The sequence below is a fragment of the Schistocerca gregaria genome, chromosome 11, assembly GCF_023897955.1.
Source record: "Schistocerca gregaria isolate iqSchGreg1 chromosome 11, iqSchGreg1.2, whole genome shotgun sequence".
In the NCBI taxonomy this organism is placed as follows: Eukaryota; Metazoa; Arthropoda; class Insecta; order Orthoptera; family Acrididae; genus Schistocerca; species Schistocerca gregaria.
In genome coordinates, this window is record NC_064930.1 from 63,272,079 (window position 1) to 63,296,408 (window position 24,330).

At 40.0% G+C, this 24,330-nt stretch overlaps 1 protein-coding gene and 2 non-coding genes across 5 annotated transcripts in view; 2 read left to right on the forward strand and 1 right to left on the reverse strand.

Annotated features, from left to right (window-relative positions):
* The window catches only part of LOC126295428 (zinc finger protein 317-like), a 54,121-nt gene that overhangs the window by 5,351 nt on the left and 24,440 nt on the right, over positions 1-24,330 (forward strand). For all 3 annotated transcript variants that reach the window (XM_049987912.1, XM_049987913.1, XM_049987911.1), the window contains one exon: positions 7,042-7,122. In XM_049987912.1, the coding sequence (XP_049843869.1) occupies positions 7,042-7,122 (81 nt within the window). The remainder of the gene's footprint in view (positions 1-7,041; positions 7,123-24,330) is intronic.
* On the reverse strand, positions 13,858-13,931 carry Trnat-ugu (transfer RNA threonine (anticodon UGU)). Its single transcript has one exon. It is a non-coding gene; the product is annotated as a tRNA-Thr (tRNA).
* Positions 14,362-14,436, forward strand: Trnat-ugu (transfer RNA threonine (anticodon UGU)). Its single transcript has one exon. It is a non-coding gene; the product is annotated as a tRNA-Thr (tRNA).

Sequence of the window (24,330 nt, forward strand, 5' to 3'; positions counted from 1 at the left end):
AGAACCCATGTTACTGCACCAACTACCTAAACTCAAAACCAAATTAGCACAATGACAGTCAAAACTTAAATGACTCCAATACCACATGTTAAACTCAGCACATCCACCAGCAGAGGGCACCATCAAACAAAACAGTGCGACATCTACAAACACAACCAACTCAGAAACTCCACACAGTAGTGATGTCACACACCACAACACCTTTATGTTACGGATCAAAGCAGACACGTAGAATCGGTTGCTTCCATTGCCTCTATTAATCTTTGTACCACTGTTGCAAGGATAGTGGATATGGCATAGTAATACAATTTAGGAACATCAAAAATAACATAATCCATATAAACAGGTGTGTACGGACTTACAGCTGTAGTTTGACAAGGGTTTGAGAGGTAGTTGTCCACCGTCCTGCCATTTATGTGGAAGTAATTTCAGGAAATGACAGAATCCACCTTCACAAATGCAAGACGGTTCTCCTTAAAACAGCATGACGTCATGTGGTTCTCCCTTAGAGTACAGCACTGCTTTGCAAGAAAGTTAAGTAATAACACTTGTGCCATACTGCTCATACATTACTCAGTACCAGTCATGAACACACTACTTACATGTTATTTCGTAGTGTAACACTACAGAAGCTGTCCACTGCCATTCAGACCACAATGAGAATGTCTGGTTTAGGTTTTGTTTGCCATAACTTCCCACTTCGTGGCCTGAAAAAATTGAGCCAGCACGCATCTATAGTGAGCGATATTTTAAGTTCAGAAAGCGGGTAAGGTGTTGGTATTATATATTGCATAGCTTTGGATGTAAGGTTTTTCAGAAAAGAAAAATGAAACCGAAAACATAGTGTAAAAGCATTATCTGGAATGATAGATATTTATTTATTATTAACTGAAAGTTGCAATTCCACCCATCTGCTTCAACTGTGTTATGTTGTGTGACTTCATGATGGCACAGTGATGTCATGTTAGTAGATGGCCTGTTGTGGTGAGCCACATTCTATGGTTGGATGTTTATGTTTCAAAGTTATTTGTTAGATATCTCAGCCAATGATTTGACATTATTAGTTGAGTGTGTGTGAGGTTATCATTGAAAGACTTTGTGCTGGTTTGCCAGTGAGTTACATTGATTTTGTGTGTTATGGGTGATTCGGTATTATTAGTGCTGTCTGTTTCTTATGGCCGGAAATTTAATAGTGTTTTTGCTTTTTTGTCAGCAATGGATAAGACAAATTTATAAGCAGGTGTGTGTTCATTGCTTTGGTTGAAGATATGTTGTCTACAATCAAGTAGCAACAGATGCTTGTGTTGCTAGTGGACGATTTTGTCTTGTTTTTTAGTTTTTGTTTGTATGAAGTGATTTTATTTTGTTTTTATTTCAGTGTGAATGGTATATGTGTTGTTACAGCTGTTTGGGTATATCAGATTTGATCATGATGCAAGTACTCGTGAATTTTGGGGTCTTTCCTGTTTGTGTTTGGTAAATGTGGTCGGACTGTGGTTGCTAGGTATTATGGATTTTGTTCGTTAGGCTACATTTATGATATTAGATATATGATTAAGTTTTGGTTTGTTATACTGTGAACTTAGTTCTAGATCGGTAGGACAGTGAAGGTATGGATAATGGGTTTGACTATTTTAATGTAGTGCTTTTTGACACTGCAGACTTTATTTTAACTGCCATATAGGTCAGGGTTGAGAAGTTTTCACTATGATTTGAAGTAATTACTGGCTTTATAAATTTAAACGACTGACTTAATTTGGAGATATAACAGGCTGAAATATGAAATCTGTTCTTGGATTCATTGTTCTATTGGTTTTAACTGACATCATTATAAGTTTACATTTACCCCCTGTATTCACATTTACCCCATTAGGTCAGGGGTAAATGGAAACTGCTACCTCACAAAGTGTGGGCTGATTATGCATTTACCAGCTGGGTTAACTTTAAAGCAACAGTGCTCTATTACTTACGAACATTTTCCTGAATGATTAAAACATTGTTACAATTACCTCAACCAACAAATACTAAAATTTTTCAAAGAAATTTATTAAACATTTCAAAATAAGCAATGTTTGAAAGGAATTTATCAAATAGCATTAAAACTGATGCGGTAAGTAATGTACTCATTGTCAGCATATATAAACAGAACACACAAACACAAAAACAGCATTTTGGTTGGGTAATTAGTGACAAAACTTAGACTCCGTCCAGTTTTCGAAGCAACCATGTGTCCCCGGACAGGTATTACCCAAAGTCCATCGAGTCTGAACTGCACCACCCGTATAAAAGATCAGTTGTGGCACGTATCATCTGCAACAACACAGGCCAATATAGTTGTTGATTCCTGGCCCAGTAGAACAACGTATATTCGGTCCTCCGCAAGAGCTTTTATCATCGTTGGGTCACTGCCAAACCAAAACTCATCGCAACTGTAAGTAAAGCATTAGTTTACATATGTAATACTACAAATAGATATCTAGCATTCTTTTGGGACTTCTGACAGTGCTCAGGTTTCTGTAGATGAATACAGGGATTGCATTTTGCAAAGGCCTGATACCCATCCGTACCAGGTTGACCATATTTAAATGGAGTACTGTTTAACACATTGTTGTAGCAATGACCTAAGTTCCTCTTTATCACATTACCATTTCTGCATGAGCAAATAAACAGTTGACCAGTATAGTTTTAGTATACGTAGAAAGATTTTGACGATGCCCGAGGTCTAATTTATCCAGTGATACTGTCTGATCTAAAGAAGTAGATAGAATGAAATCGTATAAATCCTGTATGAACGGTCAGATTTAACGTCTTTTTTATTCTTTCATTCTGGACTGCCAGAAAAATATCATTTTTACCCTTGTATTCAATGGCACATGATTAATTTTGTGACACCAAAGGCTGCTTCCGCTTTCCTAAATGTGTTAACTTTATTTATAACATCGTGCGTAGCCCTTGACATGTCATTTGCAGTGTAACTACAATCTGAAAACCTTTTAATTTAGGTCCTTGGCATTTATCATAACTTAATATGGAAGAACACAATCCTGTTTCTGTACCCAATTACCGCACTTTGTAAATTTTTAAGGGGTAAATAAAAACAGGCAGTGGTTCTTATTTGGCTTGAAATTAAGTAATTTCATTATTATAATCTCCTTTGAGAATGATAACATAACTTAATAAACCGTAAATACTGTCAAATTACCAATAAATAGTGGAATAAATATATTTTTCTTTTTTCCAAAATCTGAAACTAATAAACAGCAAGACATGTCAACATAAGAAGCTCAACAACTAATAAAATTTAACAATAAAAAAGAGAGCAACGTGATGTCAGAATAAGAAATGTTGGCTGAAAACAATGCTTTCTACAACTACACCAAATATCTCTCCAGCAAAATTTTATACCTGCTCTTTCCAGTTACATATAGTTTACAAATACCCCACTGATCGAGTCTGGTTTTGGAGTTGCGTGTGGGTTTCTTGGCTCCGGTATTGGGGGCTTTTCATGTGAGGTATATAGGATAAGTGTAATTTTCGATACTCTGTTTTCATATTTGGATTCCTGGCCGTGAACGCTGTTGTTTAGCTATGTAGGTCAAGTGAAATTTGCAGTACCGGATTTTTGAGTTGTGCATGGCTTCCTGGTATAGAGAGCTTTTTTGGAAGTGTATAGGTCTATTTTGCATTTTTTGTTTGTGTAGAATGTTGACAATTTTGTGTGCTTGACTTTTGAGTAAATATTTCTATCGTTGTTGACTTAGTTTGTCGTTGTCCAAAACTCCATTTTTCCTGCAGTTGTCCTATTAGTTTCATTTTGTTGCTGGAGCAAAAATTTCATGTGTTATTTATGTTTGTTCTTGAGTGTAATGAGTGGCTTTGTGGTCGCCATATATTGTATGTACTAGAGCCAGGTGTGTCCACCATCTGGATGTCGTCAAATGGCTGATGTAGAAGGGTGGAATCGCAACTTTCGGTATCCGCTATTGACTGACATCAGGGCTACAAGAGCGTCAGCATCCCTCTATGGTGAGTGTGATGTTGAGCTCGGAAAGAGGGTAAGATGTTAAATTAGAAGCACCAGTTTTTGAGACTTGTCATTTGTGCTAAGTAGTGAGGAAAGTAAAGCCATTCTAATTTATCCATTATGTTTTTAACCTACTTTATTTTGTAAATTCTGCAAATTTGTTGCAGGAATTTTTAGTAATTTCAACCTCATTATCTGAATTTGACAACCTGATAGTGAAAGCATTGTCTCTGGAAACACATTGAGTTGTGTGTAGTTCATAATGCTGTGAATTACTATTAAAACCATTCTATTTTGTGTGAATATGGGAAGTTTGTGTCTAACCATATGGCAACATTGTGCACTATCTGATAGCAAATGCTCAGTTGTTTTCACAAGAAAAATAAACTGTGACGTGATTGTTGATGTTCTGAGAGCAATTTTCAACAATTTCACAAAGACAAATGTTAAGCTAAGGCTCTTCTTTAATTCACGACATGTAACATAAAAGTTAAATTTGGTAATAGCATTATACTGGATTGATTCATGAAAGTAGAGCAATTTGTTAAAAACTATGATCTGTTACAACTATTAAAATTGAATTGGAATATGTAATGCTCGTACTTAATTTTATGTCATATTCCGGTCTTTGAACCTCCTGTCATTAACTGATACCATGATCTTACTTCTACAATGAGTTGGAAATATGTGACAAAACTGAATTAATTGTGAATTAGTCACTTGGAAATTTGTGTGCAAGAGTCTTGGCTCTAGTCTGTGACATGATGTCAGCCACTGCTACAACTGTTTGTCAATAACTGGAACCTCGAGTTTCAGGTATGGAGCCCAAAAAGAAATTACAAGCCAGGCAAATGGCAAAAGCTGTAGAAGCCACCAAGGCAGGCACACTAACCCAAGCAGTACCAACACTTTTTCAATAATGTTTATTAGCAAAAGAGGCCTGAGACAAAGGAGGGGGGGGGGGGGGGGGATGTCATGGGGTTACTGTTCAATACACTCAGTTATTTTTGTTTACTCTGATTTCCTGTGTTCAAATTTCATCAGGTTGGAGTGTTATAACTTTGCCCTTGTTGGTTAAATTTAATCCCTTTTACTAACAAATAATTTTCTTGTATATAGTATCTAAACTACAACGGTCAAACAAACCTGCAACCGTGTGTGATGCCATTTTCCATACATGTTGAACATCTACTGCTAGTCCTGTTTGGAGGAAGAGGAGGCTATTAGTGTTTAACGTCATATTGTCAAAGAGATATTCAGAGTCCAATTTGGTATGGGTGCCACACTCTTGAGCAATATTCTGTGATGGGTGGTATTAGTGTCTTCTAAGCAGTCTCCATTTTAAACTTATTGCATTTCCCTAGTATTGTACCAATGAACCAAAATATGTCACTTGCTTTAGCTGTGACTGAGCTCATGTGATACACTATGTGATCAATAGTATCTGGACACCTGGCTGAAAATGACTCAATAGTTTGTGGTGCCCTGCATTGGTAATGCTGGCATTTAATATGGTGTTGGCTCACCCTTAGCTTTGATGACAGGTTCTACTCTCGCAGGCATACTTTCAGTCAGGTGCTGGAAAGTTTCTTAGGGAATGACAGCCCATTCTTCACAGAGTCCTGCACTGAGTAGAGGTATTTATGTTGTTCGGTGAGGCCTTGCACGAAGTCGGTGTTCCAAAACATCTCAAAGGTCTTCTATAGGATTCAGGACAGACTCTGTGCAGGCTAGTCCATTACAGGGATGTTACTGTCGAGTAACCACTTCACCACAAGCCGTGCATTATGAACAGGTACTCGATCATGTTGAAAGTCGCAATCGCCATCCCCAAAGTGCTCTTCAACAGTGGCAAGCAAGAAGGTGCTTAAACCATCAATGCAGGCCTGTGTTGTGATAGTGCCAAGCAAAACAACTAGGGTTGCAAGCACCACCATGAAATCTCAGTTTTCTCACCTGCCCACCTAACTGTCACAGTACTTGCAGTGGATCCTGATGCAGTTCGGAATTCCTGTGTGATGGTCTGGGTAGCTGTCTGAGTATTACACATTACGACCCTCTTCAACTGTCAGAGTTCTGCCAGTCAACAGACGAGGTCAGCCTGTATGCTTTTGTTCTGTAAGTCTCCCTTCACGTTTCCACTTCACTGTCACATCCGAAACAGTGGACCTAGGGATGTTTAGGAGTGTGGAAATCTTGTGTACAGATGTATGACACAAGTGACACCCAATTACCTGACCACGTTCGAAGTCTGTGAGTTCCGCAGAGCGCCCCATTCTGCTCTCTCATGATGTTTAATGACTACTGAGGTTGCTGATATGGAGTACCGGCCAGTAGGTGGCAGCACAATGCACCTAATATAAAAAACGTACGTTTCTGGTGGTGTCGGGATACTTTTGATCACATAGTGTATTTTGTTTTCACATCCTCAGAAATTGGTGCACCTATGTATTTACATAAGTTACCAGATTCCAACTGTGACTCAATGATATTGTTGACATAGAATACTAGGTTTTTTTTTTTTTCATTTTGTGAAGTGCACAGTTTTACATTTCTGAACATTGAAACTAGTTGACAGTATTTGCATCTCTTTGATATGTTATTAGGACTGACTGAATATTTGTGCAGCTTTATTCAGACACTAGGTCCTGCTTCATTATAGATTAGTGCATCATCTGAGAAAAGAATGAGGTCACTATTAGTGTTGTCTGCAAGGTCATTAATATACAACATTAACAGCAAGAATGCCAACACACTTCCCTCAGGCACACCTTAAGTTACTTCTACGTCTATCTCCCATCTGCATCTCACTTACCAAGTAAGTTTCAGTACACTTACAAACTTCACACGATATTCATGTGTACGTGTAAGAGATGTAAAGTGTATTTGTTAGTAGCATTGCTGCACTTTACCACTGTGTGACTCATTTGGAGATGAAGTTAGTTTTACATTTCAGTTTTCAGAGTGACATATCGTCCTTTTTAGTGTTTCACTACAGCAAGTTATATCTTTTGCAGGAGCCCGATTGCTTCACAGCTGCAAAAGAACGTAACAAGTGTGCTGCTAAATTTCCAGTCTCGGAAGCGACAGAAACTCAGGTGAGTGCCACATTCCTGTTACTGCTTCCAGGCAAAGAAAGAGAAAGAAAGAAGCCAGTGTGATTTTCACGCACTCTGTTTACATCAGCCATTTTTTAGTCACTTGTATCCTGAGTACCACTCCTCACACCTCAGGTACTCACCATCACTCCACAACTGCAATACCAAATCGGACACATCCAGCATCTCGACTGTACCAAATCTTTCCCCACCTCTTTCTCCTCTCCCGTCATATGACTGTGGAACAAATCCCCAGTAACTTGCGTCTTGCAGAAACCCACTATACATTTTAGTGTAGAGTAAATCTTTATCTGTTTGTCTTCTCACTTTTTGTTCCTTTTTCTTTCAAATAAATAAATTTTTGAGAAGGGTTCAACGTTGAGCAAACACAATTTTTTCTTCAATTTCTCCCAAACATGTTTCGCTGAAGATCACCATTGTCACTTGGTTCACTTTATTTTGAATCAAAACAAAGAGTGAAATTCCCACCTGGTACAAGTAAAACAGAATGGTGCAGCAGTGGAATATTTTATAAACCATTGAAAGCTTACTGACGCGGTTCTGCTCATAGAAAATATCACAGATTTTTGTTTGTTTGTTTTGTTTTAAAATATTGTGGAAGCAGTAGATTGGTACTCACTGTATAGAGGAGATACTGACTCGCAGACAAGCTCAACAAAAAGAATAGTACTCTTTATTTTGTGCCTCTCCATGACACTGTACCTCCGCTGTATAGTGAGTAGCAGTGTATTTTGTGTCTCTCTGTGACTTGTATCTCCTCTATACAGGGTACCCCATTTATCTTGACCACCCGAAATAACTGTTTGTCCAGATGCAAATTACAAAATGTTTCAAGCAAATGTTCTTTAGCTGTCGGGGGGACATCAATCAGCATGATTGCCTTCAGTGTAGCTTTGTTTTTTACAGAGATACGAACAGCGGTCTGCTTCTTTTAAATGGTACCCTGTATTTTTTATTCAGTAATTCATTTCCTCTCCTAGAGACCTATTCAAAAATGTATCACAGTGTACCATTCACTGAAACACAACATTATTAATTACATAATACAACACTGACTTTGAGCCCGTGATCACAAACTCCTCCACTTGCTGGAGTTGTCAGAAAACAAATGAAAACCAAGTAAAAACATAACACAAAATTGACTTTCATTCTCCTGTACTATTGCCCAGGACTAGAACATTTAAAGGTCCTCAAAGTGGTGACCCTGGACACCGATACACTGGTGCACTCGTAGAATGAAAGAATTATTTACTGCTCCCAGTGTTGCCTGCTGAAGAGAATTACATGGAAGGACAATACTAAAAAAAAGTCCAGAGGATTTAAATCAGGAGATCCTAGCAGGCTAAGTAACTGCTCATCCTTGACCATTCCATCTGGCAGGATACCTTCAGTTCAGAACACAACGTGCACCCAAGGTATTATGTACTGGACATCCATCGTTACGATACCACATAAGCATTATGGCTCTTAGTGGCACTTCAGCCAGAAGAGGAGGAAGAATTCATCTGAGGAAGTTGGCATAAGCTGTGCCATTTAGACTACCATTGATGAAATAAGTGCCAATAATTGTAGTACCAAGCATCCCCCACCAGATAACTCTCCGTTGACGCTGATGTCCCACCTGTCCGAGCCATTGTGGGTTGTCGCTGGACCAATAATGCGTGTTCCTTGTATTTACATCTCCTTTTGTTTGAGAAGTAACATTCATCGGTAAATAGAAAATTGGAGAAGAAGTGCGGGTTGGCGAGGATTTGCTGCTGTGCCCCCTTACAGAACTGTACACGACTCTGGAAATAATTCCCATGCAATTCTTGATGTAGGTGTACACGGTATGGGTGGAACCGGTGACATGTAAGAATACGATGTATACTGGTTTTAGCAATGCCAGTCTCGTTTTCAAGCTGTCGTGCACTCGCATGTTGATTCATAGAGATATAAGCGAGAACAGCAACTTCGGCAGCTTCGTCTGTGCGAGTGCTGCGACGGTTACGTTGTCGTGGGTTGAAACTTCCCATTTCTTGAAGTGTCGCAACAAGATGAGAAAGTATCCATTGGGAAGGTGGCTTGTTGTGTGTATATTGCTATCGGTACAATTCCGCTGCCTGCATAGCATTTTGCCTACCTTGAACAACACTAAAAGAAATGTTACGTCGATGCAGTTTGTAAGGAGGAGAGCCTTTACTGTATGCCTACTCCTACACAACAGTATTTAAAAGGATCAAACTACTGTACTAAAGGTACGTGTACATAAGAATACAGTATTGCAATTACTGTTCTGCTAACTTGCATTCCCCATAGATGAGTAGCATTTCTACCTTCTCTTTGTTGGTGTACATTCTACTCGCACAACTGATGATGGTTTATGGAATGACGAGTGCGAATTCTACTTATGTTTACACTTGTCCTCTGTGAACGTGGATGTGTTCCATTATCCTGAGTACCTGCACTAAGTGCTGGAAGCATCAATGCCAGTGTTGTGTTGTGTAATTAATAATGTTGTGTTTCAGTGAATGGTACACTGTGATACATTTTTGAATAAGTCTTCAGGAGAGGAAATTAATTACCGAATAAAAAATACAGGGTGCTATTTAAAAAAGTCATACCACTGTTCATTTCTTAGTATTAAAAAAAAAAAAAAAAAAAGAAAAAAAAAAAAAACCAAAAACAAAAAACTACAACGAAGGCAATCTTGCTGATTGGTGTACCCCTGATTGTAAAATAACATATGCTTGAAACACATTTTGTAATTTGTATCTGGACAAACAGTTATTTAGCGTGGTGAAGATAAATGGGACACCCTGTATAACGAGCAGCAGTCTGTCCTTTTCAAACTGTGGAAATCCAGGATGGAATATTGTCAATCTCGTGAAAAAGGTAGTTGCTACTCACCATATAGCAGAAATGCTGAGTCCCAGGTAGACACAACAAAAAAACTAAAGTTTCTTGTTGTGCCTATCTGCGACTCAGCATATCCACTGTATGGTAAGTAGCAACTACCCTTTTCATAATATTGACATTAATCCATCCTTTTCATAATATTGTCGTTATTTCATGCTGGATTTTCCATTGTTTCATTTATTTTCTTTGATCATCTTCCTATTAGTGAAACTGATGAACATTAGGGGAAGAAAATACACAACACAGAATGAAAAGATGTTTGGTGTCATCATACTTATTGATGCACAATTTCTCTTTTTGAAGGTTAGCTCTGGTATATGCAACACTCTCAATATGAAATACATCAGTAAGTTACACAGCAGGTTTCGCTTCTGTATGGACGTGAGAATGTTGCAGTGTCTCGCTTCCAAACCTATCATCTGCCCACCATTCTGTCATTGGTTGTGTAAAACCAGCGGATGACATATCTCCAATCATGTCTGGCAGTGAACATTGACAACATTGCTGCAGTAACATGTAAAACGTCACTGGGGCCAATTCAGACTAAGCATCTCCTGCAGAAGTTGAGTATTTGTCCAGTTTTAATATCAGGTCGATTCAGAGCACAAAAGGATTCAGGGAAACAGCAATTTAAAGATAGCAGACTTTCATAAAAAGCCAAAGTAAGCTATATAAATTCACACAGTTGGCAGTACGACAAAATTTGCTGCCTGCTCAACACTTCTCTTCTGCACGCATCGTAGTTCACAGCCAATTGGAGTCACTGTTTTCCCTGCAACTTTCTGTAATGCTGTGCTTGAGCAACAATGAAACGTGGATGGCAGTATCTTCTAGGGTGCAGGTCATATGTAACAACAGCAAGTGATACATATATGACATCGCAGTTATGATTCTTTCCATATCAATTGCAGCCAGTTTAATCGGATTTACTCCATTTGTAGACATTAAATATTCTTTCTCATTTCATCCGAATGTCACCACTTTGTTCTAAAGCTGAGTAACAGCTGTACTGGTTTTTTTGGTATTCTTGGATAGCGGCAGAATTCTGATTAGTAATGCACCTGGTAAATCATTAGTTTCTCATTACCAAATGAAACATTGTCCTTGATTCAGAGTCAGGTAAAGGTTTTTGAAAGACTAGATTTTTGGCCTTGAATGTTACCTTTACTTAAAAAGTAAATGAAGGTACACGGCACGGTATTAAAACATACACTACGTGATCAAAAGTATCCGGACACCTGGCTGAAAATGATGTACAAGTTCGTGGTGCCCTCCGTCGGTAATGCTGGATTTCAATATGATGTTGGCCCACCCTTAGCCTTGATGACAGCTTCCAATCTTGCTGGCATATGTTCAATCAGATGCTGGAAGGTTTCTTGGGGACAGTGCTGCACTGAGGAGAGGTATCGATGTCGGTCGGTAAGGCCTGGCACAAAGTCGGTATTCCAAAACATCCCAAAGGTGTTCTATAGGATTTAGGTCAGCAATCTGTGCAGCCAATCCATTACAGGGATGATATTGTCGTGTAACCACTCTGCCACAGGCCGAGTATTATGAACAGGTGCCCGATTGTGTTGAAAGATGCAATCGCCATCCCCAAGTTGCTCTTCAACAGTGGGAAGCAAGAAGGTGCTTAAAACATCACTGTAGGCCTGTGACGTGATAGTGCCACACAAAACAACAAGGGGTGCAAGCCCCCTCCATAAAAAACACGACCACACCATAACAACACTGCCTTTGAATTTTACTGTTGGCACTACACATGTTGGCAGGTAACATTCACCGGGCATTCGCCACACCCACACCCTGCCATCGGATCTCCACATTGTGTACCGTGACTCGTCACTCCAGACAATGTTTTTCCACTGTTCAATCGTCCAATGTTTACACTCCTTACACCAAGAGAGGCGTCGTTTGGCATTTACTGGCGTGATGTGTGGCTTATGAGCAGCCGCTCGACCGTGAAATGCAAGTTTTCTCACCTCCCGCCTAACTGTCACAGTACTTGCAGTGGATCCTGATGCAGTCTGGAATTCCTGTGTGATGCTCTGGATAGACGTCTGCCTGTGACATATTATGACCCTCTTCAGATGTCGGCGGTCTCTGTCAGTCAACAGACGAGGTCGGCCTGTATGCTTTTGTGCTGTACGTGTACCTTCACGTTTCCACTTCACTGTCACATCGGAAACAGTGGACCTAGGGATGTTTAGGGGTGTGGAAATCTCATTTACAGAGGTAAGACACAAATGACACCCAATCACCTGACCACGTTCGAAGTCCGTGAGGTCTGCGGAGTGTCCCATTCTGCTCTCTCACGATGTCTAATGACTACTGAGGTCGCTGATGTGGAGTACCTGGCAGTATGTGGCAGCACAATGCATCTAATGTGAAAATTGCATGTTTTTTGGGGTGTCTGGATACTTTTGATCACATACTGTGTATCCAGACTTATGTTTCAAACCTGTTCATATACAACAAAAGCTTGTAAGTTGATAGAATTTTGTGTTTCACAAAACTGTCAATTTTTAAGCAGAGCATTAGATTGTTGTAGCGGTTGGTTGACAGTTTCTTGCATCTTCTTTGCACTAGCATTGTGAATCAAATGTCAGGTGATTGATTGAGTGAGATCGATACCGTATTGAGCATTTTGGATTATTGTATAATCTTGAGTATGTTTGAATATAAATATTGTTTGCCAAGCCCTTTATTTGGAATTCTTCAAAATGCATTTGTATGAAACTTCATCTATAAATGTAAGAGAATCTCTCTATTGGTCTGTTACACAATTTAAAAACATTGACCTCAACAGCAATAGTTTAATTTGTGAATATAAGACGAGCCCATATTTTTCGAATGACAAATTTGTGAAGAACCCCACCGTATAATTGAGTAAATACAGTATAGATGCACTCTTCAGTATTCTTATGTAGCCCCACTTCTCAAAAGCTTCTACTCCTTTCTTGTCTGAACTTTCTATCACCCACATTTCACTTCTGTACAAGGCTACAATCCAGACTGATATCTTCTGAGAAGATTTTCCCACATTTAAATTTATAAGCAATGTTTACAAATTTGTCTTTGATAGTAGTGCTTTTCTTTATGTTGATATCATGTCTGCTTCTAACATCGGTTACTCTGCTACTCAGTTAACAGAATTCGTGAAGTATTTTTAGTATATTATTTCCTAATCTAATTCTCTCAGCGTTAGAGTGTTATCTGGTGTAATTTAACTACTTCCCATCACCTTTGTTTTAGTTTTTTAATTATTCATCTCATAATATAACCCTCTTTTCAAGACCCCCATTCTCTGACAGAAGCACAAACTCACTAGGAAACTTGAAGGTTTTCAGTTCTCCCTGAAAATTACTTTTCTTTCCAAATTTCTCCTCGGTTGCCTATACTGCTGCTGCTGTCCATTTTCAGAATGAAATACCTCACTAATTCTGTGTATCAGGGACCCGACAGTTTGTAGGTTGGTTTGTGGAGGTATGTAGGTCATGTAATTCATATAAATAATGAGCCGCTGTTTGTGTGTGCGGTGATTGCACATGATGGTGAGCTAGGTGGGTTCGATAGGATTTATATCAGGTGAATTTGGTCACTGAGACTTCAGTGTCAGTTCACTATCAGGCTCCCCAAACTACTGTAGAACAGTTCTGGCTCCGAGACACGGACAATTATACAGCTGAAAGATGACATTGTGACTGGGAAAGACATCAGTCATGAAGGGATGCAGGAGGTTTGCAGCTGTCAGCATGTTACAATGAAATGAATACCCTTCACTGCATACAGGCAACGGGGACAGTTGAAAATGTGTGCCCCGACCGGGACTCGAACCCGGGACCTCCTGCTTACATGGCAGACGCTCTGTCCATCTGAGCCACTGAGGATGCTGCGACTGCAGGGGCTTATCTCTGGCACGCCTCCCGTGACACCCACATTCGCAACTTATTATCCCGCACTATATTCATAGTGCCTCCGCCGATCATACTCATTACTCGCAGCAGTACTGCCGATTCCCGTAAGAGTTGGGGCAGTGCTTATGCATCCGCACAGAATCAGATGGTCAAAGGGCCAGTGAGCCTTTAACTGTATACATACGTATGAAGATGGTATCTGTTCTTTTGGACCCATTTGATCATCTTCTTCTGTGCGAATGCACAGACAGTGCCCGAACTTGTACGGGAATTGGCAACACGCTGCAAGTAATAAGCATAATGGGCAGAGGCACTGTGAATGTAGTGCAGGACAATAATTTGGGAAAGTAGGTCTCACAGGGGCACGCTACAGATAAGTCCCTGCAGTCGCACTCTCCTCTTTGCCCTCGGTCGCTCAGATGGATAGAGCGTCTGCCATGTAAGCAGGAGATCCCGGGTTCGAGTCCCGGTCGGGGCACACATTTTCAACTGTCTCCATTGCCTTATATCAATGCCTGTATGCAGCTATGGGTATTCATTTCATTGTAATTTCATTCTAACGAGATGCACGGTCACTGATGGTATCTGTTCTTTCTGACATGTCCAAAAGCACATATTCCAGCTTCATGTTAGCTGTTAGCATGTCTTTGTTTACTACCGCAGGTCCCATGGAAGCACAGGAGCATGTGTCCCATAGCATAATACTACTCCTACCAGCCTGCATCCGTGGCACGCTGAATCCGTCGAGCCGCCGTTCACCTCGGTGACGGCATCTGTGGAGACGACTATCAAACCAGTGTAGCAAAAATGTTATTCATGCTAAGAGCTGACATGTTTCCATTGATTGACAGTTGAATCCTGATGGTCCTGTGCCCAATGCAATTGTAATTGAAGATGCTGTTGGGTCAACATGTAAACATTGTCTTTTGCGGTGCTCCATGTTCAACAGAGTATGATGAACATGTGCTCCAAAACACTTGCGTGTGCACCAGTGTTGCACTCTCTCGGCGGAGATGCCACGGATCACCATCTATCCTACTTTACAGAGCAGACAAGCCTCTGAACCCTTCGAAGAGTCGTGGACGATTAACCATTTAGCACCTAGTAGTAGTTTCACTGTCCTACCTCTTTCTGTAGATGTCCACGACAGTAGCACACGAACATTCGACCACCTTTGTCATTTTCAAGATATTCATTCACTGGCTCTGTGGAATAATAAGCTCCCCCTTGTCAAAACCACATTTGCTGCCCATATCTTAACTAGGGTGATCCCCCACCCATGTCTAGTTTGCTTACATATTTTTGTTACTTCATCATGTGCCCACACAACCACCAACTCGTGGAACCCAGTGACGTGGTGGGTAGTGGCTTATCAGTGTATACTGCACTTGTACTATACATTTTGTAATGTCGACTTGCTTAGAGTGTCTAGTCATGTGTAAGAGAGGGTGATAAGGTCCCTATCTTGCCACATGAATTAAATGTGTTAATAAATAAGTAAGAATTTATTTGTGTTGCAGATGTTTGAGTTTGTGGCTGTCAAACAGGAATGGATCGAAGATGACATGAAGAATGATGACAGGGATGAAGCTCAGGTTGGTCTCCACACTGTTGAGAGGTGTGTGGGCACATTGCCTCTCCTTGGTCAGTCCATTAATGTGTGGGTTCTGTTACAGGGGTCTGAGGACGCAGCTGTAGAGGAAGATGGGAGTCACGCCAAAACACGACCACCTGAGTGGCGCATATTGGTGGTAGGGTAGCTGGGACTATAGTGTTTCTGAGTAATTTCTTGAACAATCACTATTATTATTATTTCTTTCCTTTCTCATACATTATGTGTGGTTAAAATTGGAAAGTGATGCGAACCTTGATCAAGCGTGACTTCCTTCTAACTGTACGATATATGTTACATTGCATTTAGGAACTTTCGGGTAATTGAACATGTATCAATAATTACAGATTTCTGTAGTTGTATATATACCTTTGGAGGTGGCTGTATTGCATTGATGTGCTGGTGGATATTGTGTGGTATGACTCCTGTAGTCGATAGTATAATTGGTACAATGTCAACTTTATCCAGATGCCACATGTCCTTGACTTTCTCAGCCAGTTGGATGTATTTTTCAGTTTTTTCTCCTGTTTTCTTTCGTATATTTGTTGTATTGGGTATGGATATCTCGATTAGTTGTGTTAATTTCTTCTTTTTATTGGTGAGTATGATGTCAGGTTTGTTATGGGGTCGTGTTTTATCTGTTATAATGGTTCTGTTCCAGTATAATTTGTATTCATCATTCTCCAGTACATTTTGTGGTGCACACTTGTATATGGGAACATGTTGTTTTATAAGTTTATGTTGTATGGCAAGCTGTTGACATATTATTTTTGCTACATTGTCATGTCTTCTGGGGTATTCTGTATTTGCTAGTATTGTACAGCTGCTTGTGATGTGATCTACTGTTTCTAATTGTTGTTTGCAAAGTCTGCATTTATCTGTTGTGGTATTGGGATCTTTAATAATATGCTTGCTGTAATATCTAGTGTTTATTGTTTGATCCTGTATTGCAATCATGAATCCTTCCGTCTCACTGTATATATTACCTTTTCTTAGCCATGTGTTGGATGCGTCTTGATCGATGTGTGGCTGTGGTAGATGACACGGGTGCTGGCCATGTAGTGTTTTCTTTTTCCAATTTACTTTCTTCATATCTATTGATGTTATGTGATCTAAAGGGTTGTAGAAGTGGTTATGAAAATGCAGTGGTGTAGCCGATGTATTTATATGAGTGATTGCTTTGTGTATTTTGCTAGTTTCTGTTTGTTCTATAAAGAATTTTCTTAAATTGTCTACCTGTCCATAATGTAGGTTTTTTATGTCGAGAAATCCCCTTCCTCCTTCCTTTCTGCTTAATGTGAATCTTTCTGTTGCTGAATGTATGTGATGTATTCTATATTTGTGGGATTATGATCGTGTAAGTGTATTGAGTGCTTCTAGGTCTGTGTTACTCCATTTCACTACTCCAAATGAGTTGGCCAATATTGGTATAGCATAAGTATTTATAGCTTTTGTCTTGTTTCTTGCTGTCAATTCTGTTTTCAGTATTTTTGTTAGTCTTTTAGTTCTTCTTTAATATTTGTATTATCTATTCCTATTTTTTGTCTGTATCCTAGATATTTATAGGCGTCTGTTTTTTCCATCGCGTCTATGCATTCGCTGTGGTTATCCAATATGTAATCTTCTTGTTTAGTGTGTTTTCCCTTGACTATGCTATTTTTCTTACAGTTGTCTGTTCCAAAAGCCATATTTATATCAATGCTGAATACTTCTGTTATCTTTAGTAATTGGTTGAGTTGTTGATTTGTTGCTGCCAGTAGTTTTAGATCATCCATGTATAGCAAATGTGTGATTTTGTGTGGGTATGTTCCAGTAATATTGTATCCATAATTTGTAGTGTTTAGCATGTTGGATAGTGGATTCAGAGCAAGGCAGAACCAGAAAGGACTTAATGAGTCTCCTTGGTATATTCCACGCTTAATCTGTATTGGCTGTGATGTGATATTATTTGAACTTGTTAGGATATTAAGTGTGGTTTTCCAATTTTTCATCACTATGTTTAGGAACTGTATCAATTTGGGATCTACTTTGTATATTTCCAATATTTGTAGCAACCATGAGTGGGGTACACTATCAAAAGCATTTCGGTAATCAATGTATGCGTAGTGTAGCGACCTTTGCTTAGTTTTAGCTTGATATGTTACCTCTGCATCTATTATCAGTTGCTCTTTACATCCTTGTGCTCCTTTGCAGCAGCCTTTTTGTTCTTCATTTATAATTTTGTTCTGTGTTGTATGTGTCATTAATTTCTGTGTAATGACTGAAGTTAATATTTTGTATATTGTCGGTAGGCATGTTATGGGGCGGTATTTAGCTGGGTTTGCTGTGTCTGCTTGATCTTTATGTTTCATATAAGTTATTCCATGTGTAAGTGTATCAGGGAATGTGTATGGGTCTGCAATGTAACTGTTAAATAATTTAGTTAGATGTGAATGTGTTGAGGTGAACTTCTTTAGCCAGAAATTTGCTATTTTATCTTTTCCAGGGACTTTCCAATTGTGAGTAGAATTAATTGCTCGGGTGACTTCATGTTGCAAAACTATCACTTCAGGCATTTGTGGTATCATCTTGTATGAGTCTGTTTCTGCTTGTATCCACTGTGCGTGTCTTATGTTGTACCGGGTTTGACCATATGTTGCTCCAAAAGTGTTCCGTGTCTTATGTTTGGTGGATTGTATATTTTAATATGTATGTTACCTATTGTCTGGTAAAATTACTTTTGATTTGTGTTAAATGTTTGGTTTTGTTTCCTTCTATTTTCACTTTTTTTGTATCTTCTAAGTCGTTTGGCCAATGCTTGTAATTTCTGCTTCTTTTCATCTAATTGCTCTATCGCTTCTTGTTGTGAGATTTTACCTAATCTTTTTTGTTTTTTGTCTGATCTTTCATTTCTTATAAATTGGTTGGTTCTGATCTCTGCCTAGTGTGTATATTTAGTGTAGTGAGTGCTCCTATATAAACCAAGAGATAGAGGGGCTGGCCAGTACTTACCTCAGCTCAGTACAGCCGATAGAGACACAAAAAACAACCGAAAATTTAAGCTCCTAGCTTTCGGAATAAATGTTCCTTCATCAGGGAGGAGAGAGAGGAAAGAAAGGGAAGGAGGGAAAGTGGATTTAGTTACTCACAACCCAGGTTATGAAGCAACAGGGAAAGGAAAACAGGGAAGGTAGCAAGGATGGAGGCATGGTTGTCAGAGGGAAGCCAAAGATATTCTACTGCAGGTACTGTGCCAGCTTCAAACCAAAGAGGATGCATACAGAAGTAAAGAGGTGTATAGTATAAAGATGTAGGATGGAAAGATGCATGAATGGCTAAAGAGGAAAGGGAAAGAGGGGAAGACTGAAAAGTAAATGGGAGTGAGGTTGTTTAACGTAGGTTTAGTCCAGGGGGATGGCGGGATGAAAGGATGTGCTGGAGTGCAAGTTCCCATCTCCGCAGTTCAGAGGGACTGGTGTTGGGTGGGAGAAGCCAAATGGCACATACAGTGTAGCAGGTTCCTAGGTCCCTAGAATTATGCTGGAGGGCATGCTCCGCTACTGGGTATTGGACATCTCCTAGGCGGACAGTTCGTCTGTGTCCGTTCATGCGCTCAGCCAGTTTAGTTGTTGTCATACCGATGTAAAAGGCTGTGCAGTGCAGGCATGTCAGCTGATAAATGACATGTGTAGTCTCACACGTCGCCCTTCCTTGAATTGTGTATGTTTTCCTAGTAGCGGGGCTGGAGTAGGTGGTTGTGGGGGGATGCATGGGGCAGGTTTTGCAGCGGGGTCGGTTACAGGGGTAGGAACCGCTGGGTAGAGAAGGTAGTCTGGGAATATTGCAGGGTTTAACAAGGATGTTACGGAGGTTAGGGGGACGACGAAAGGCAACTCTGGGTGGTGTGGGGAGAATTTTGTCAAGGGATGATCTCATTTCAGGGGTTGACTTGAGAAAGTCATATCCCTGGCGGAGTAATTTATTGATGTATTCGAGGCCAGGATAATATTGGGTGACAAGGGGGATGCTTCTGTGTGGTCTGAGGCTAGGAATATTGTTGTTGGACGGGGAGGAATGTATTGCTCGGGAGATCTGTTTGTGGACAAGGTCTGCAGGATAGTTGCGGGAGAGGAAAGCACTGGTCAGGTTATTGGTGTAATTGTTGAGGGATTCGTCACTGGAGCAGATACGTTTGCCACGAATACCTAGGCTGTAGGGAAGGGAGCGTTTGATAGCTGCCATCCATTCCACATCAAACGCTCCCTTCCCTACAGCCTAGGTATTCGTGGCAAACGTATCTGCTCCAGTGACGAATCCCTCAACAATTACACCAATAACCTGACCAGTGCTTTCCTCTCCCGCAACTATCCTGCAGACCTTGTCCACAAACAGATCTCCCGAGCAATACATTCCTCCCCGTCCAACAACAATATTCCTAGCCTCAGACCACACAGAAGCATCCCCCTTGTCACCCAATATTATCCTGGCCTCGAATACATCAATAAATTACTCCGCCAGGGATATGACTTTCTCAAGTCAACCCCTGAAATGAGATCATCCCTTGACAAAATTCTCCCCACACCACCCAGAGTTGCCTTTCGTCGTCCCCCTAACCTCCGTAACATCCTTGTTAAACCCTGCAATATTCCCAGACTACCTTCTCTACCCAGCGGTTCCTACCCCTGTAACCGACCCCGCTGCAAAACCTGCCCCATGCATCCCCCCACAACCACCTACTCCAGCCCCGCTACTAGGAAAACATACACAATTCAAGGAAGGGCGACGTGTGAGACTACACATGTCATTTATCAGCTGACATGCCTGCACTGCACAGCCTTTTACATCGGTATGACAACAACTAAACTGGCTGAGCGCATGAACGGACACAGACGAACTGTCCGCCTAGGAGATGTCCAATACCCAGTAGCGGAGCATGCCCTCCAGCATAATTCTAGGGACCTAGGAACCTGCTACACTGTATGTGCCATTTGGCTTCTCCCACCCAACACCAGTCCCTCTGAACTGCGGAGATGGGAACTTGCACTCCAGCACATCCTTTCATCCCGCCATCCCCCTGGACTAAACCTACGTTAAACAACCTCACTCCCATTTACTTTTCAGTCTTCCCCTCTTTCCCTTTCCTCTTTAGCCATTCATGCATCTTTCCATCCTACATCTTTATACTATACACCTCTTTACTTCTGTATGCATCCTCTTTGGTTTGAAGCTGGCACAGTACCTGCAGTAGAATATCTTTGGCTTCCCTCTGACAACCATGCCTCCATCCTTGCTACCTTCCCTGTTTTCCTTTCCCTGTTGCTTCATAACCTGGGTTGTGAGTAACTAAATCCACTTTCCCTCCTTCCCTTTCTTTCCTCTCTCTCCTCCCTGATGAAGGAACATTTATTCCGAAAGCTAGGAGCTTAAATTTTCGGTTGTTTTTTGTGTCTCTATCGGCTGTACTGAGCTGAGGTAAGTACTGGCCAGCCCCTCTATCTCTTTGTTAGTAATTGTTTCACATCTTTATATGAGATTTTCCATTAATTAGTTAGATCTCCTATATAAACCAGTAGTTGTAACTCTTCCATAGTTGTGTTTTCATTTATTTTCTTGTGTATGATTGTGTTGATACTTTTTATTGTTGTTTTGACTTGTGGGTTATTTGGCGGTCTATGCAAGAATAGTCTAATGTCTGTATTTGTGTCTTTGTATTCTATATATGTCAGCTGACATTTTTCTTCTATATCTAACATGTGTGTCACTTCGTGTTCTATTTGTATTTGTTCTGGTGGCAGTCTTAAGATTTCGTTTTCCTCTGATTGTTCAATTGATGTGTGTTGTTCTTTGTTTGTTTGCTCTGGGATGTGTGAGTCCATTACTGTATTTTCTTCTTCTTCTGATTGCACATTATTTTGTTCCAGCATTTGTTGTACTTCTTGTTTGATGTTTTCTAATTCTGACTCGAGTATCCTGTTATTTTTTATTATTACACGGATCTGATCAGCTAGTCGTTGTTCTGTTAAAAATTTTAATTCTGGGTATCTGGTAATAAGTGTTCTGTATACTTGTGATCTGTATCCAATTGTGTTGGTTCCTAGGTTTGTTGCTTGGTAATAACAGAACATGAGGTGTCGATTAACTTCATCTGACCATCTCATCCTCTGTCTTTGTTTTTCTTCTAGGGTGGTTGCAGGAAGCATATCCTGCAAAACACCTCTATTTCGATTTAAATCATTTTCCAGTTGGCTGGCAGTGTCGTTAAAATTGTGGGCGGGCATAGGGTTCAAGCGTCGTCCCCGACCATGACGGCGCTTGTCCGAGGCTTCATTGTTATTATTATTGTTGTTGTTGTTGTTGTTGTTGTTGTTGTTGATCGTACATCTGCAAATCCAAGATGAGGCCATTTCCCAGAATGTAGTGCTCAGAAAAAGGGTGTCATCTTGCATTTGCGGAATATGATGAGGAGTCTTTTTTCTACCGAATAGAACCTCAAGCTTCCATTAACTTGTGACTCTACTCTTTGCCACATTTGCCTCTTTTACTGTGAACTTATGCGTGCACTTTGAGCATTGTTTGTACGGTAGCAGGAAGTGTTTCTGGTGGCAAATTTTTTTTATCAGTTGTGTTTGACTTTGCAGATCCCACTTTTAAACTGTGTATTAAAGTGTGTAAAGGATTGTAGCATAGAACAACTCACAGCGTTGTATATTAATGACCGTGCAGACAATAGTAACATCAGACTTTTTTCAGATGATGCAGTTATCTATAATGAAGTACTATCTGAAAGAAGGTGCATAAATATTGTCAGATCTTGATAAGATTTCAGAGTGGTGCAAAGATTGGAAACTTGATTTAAATGTTCAGCAATGTAAAATTATGCACTTCACAAAACGGAAAAACATAGTATCCTATGACTATAATGTCACTGAGTCACCATCTTCTAGATACCTGTGAGTTACACTCTGTAGGGATATGAAATGGAATGATGACATTGGGGTAAAGCAGGTGGTAGACTTTAGTTTCTTGGGAGAATACTGAAGAAGTGCAATAAGTTTAGAAAGGTGGTTGCTTACATATCACTCGTGGGACTCATCCTAGAATATTACTCAATTCTGTAGGACTCGTACCACATAAGACTAACAGAGGTTATTGATCGTATACAGAGGAGAGGAGCGCGATTGGTCACAGGTTCATTTAATCCACGGGGGAGTGTTACAGAGATACTGCAGGAACTGAACTGGCAGTTTCTTGAAGACAGACATGTTAACATAATTTCAAGAACCGGTTTTACATGTTGATTCTAGGAATATACTACACTCCCACTCGCTCACATTGGGATCGTGAGACTAAGATTAGAATATTTACTGCATGCATGGAGACATTCAATCAATCATTCTTCATGCACTCCATATGTGAATGGAACAGGAAGAAACCCTAATAACTGGTACAATGGGGCATAACCTGTAAAGTTTGGAAGGTAGGAGACGAGATACTGGCAGAAGTAAAGCTGTGAGGACGGGGTGTGAGTCGTGTTTGAGTAGCTCAGTTGGTAGAGCACTTGCCTGTGAAAGGCAAAGGTCTCGAGTTCGAGTCTCGGTCCGGCACACAGTTTTAATCTGCCAGGTAGTTTCATAATGGGTTTATGACCACTTTTAGGTCATGACACATTTAGGTCATAAAATTTACTAACTGTAAATTTAGTAGTTTGTAATTAAGGCTGCCACCAATAAATTCAGAAAAATCAAGTGGTCAAAAGTATATCAAAGGATTAGGGAAATTTACAGCTGTGTGGCTGTAATTAGTTCTGAAAGTTTGGACCAAGTGAAATCTTTAACTAGTAATTTCTTTTAAACTGACTGAACTTAGGTCAGTGTAAATACTTTACTAAAAGAAAAAACATAGCACTTCCATTTGAAATTAGTCTTTCCTTCCAAATTTACCTATTAGCTCATAAGACTCTTCCTATTGCTAGATGTACGAAATTTTATAATTGCAATAATTTTTGATTGCCATAATTTCTAATGAAACTAATTAGCTCATTGCAACCAGGTCAACAAACTGAATTACCTGAATAATATAGTTCTGTTGAGGCAATCTGTTTCGATCATTTTGATAATAAGCACAACATGTGCTTAATGTACAAACTTCAACACTGTAATCTTTAAAAGAAAGCTAGTGAAAATTTAAGTAGGATGGTGTGTGTCAACCTACTTTGTCGCAATGTTTTGAAAGTATTGAAATGGAAATAGTGGCATTTGTGCATGAGAAATATGAAGAAGGAATGGCAGTTTCCCGCAATGTCATTTGAAATAAAGCACATGAATTGCTACAAGAACACAGTGTTAAATTTAAAGTCAGCTCCAGGTGATGTATGAGGGCAATCCAATGCTGGAGACATGGACCGTGATGTCGAACATCCCTTGCTTGACATCTTGCAACATTGTACATGCAGAAGTTGATCGAGTAACAGCTACGCATCATAAGACTGAAAAAGGAACACACTTATATCTATGGGCAAATGAGAAACACTGACAACATTCCTGTTTGCTTTGACAACCATCCAGTACAACAGTTGAAGAGAAAGGCACCAAAAGTGTAGCAGTTTGCACTGCGACCAATGTTATTTTTCACTGCAGTGGAAAAGCTCGGATGACCAATGAGTCAATTACGGATTGTTTATCCTCGGTGCTTTCAAGGGACATCTGACACCAGCAGTGAAGGCAGAAATCCTGAAATTAAACACAAGTCTTGCCATCATCCCAGGTTGAATGACTTTGCAAT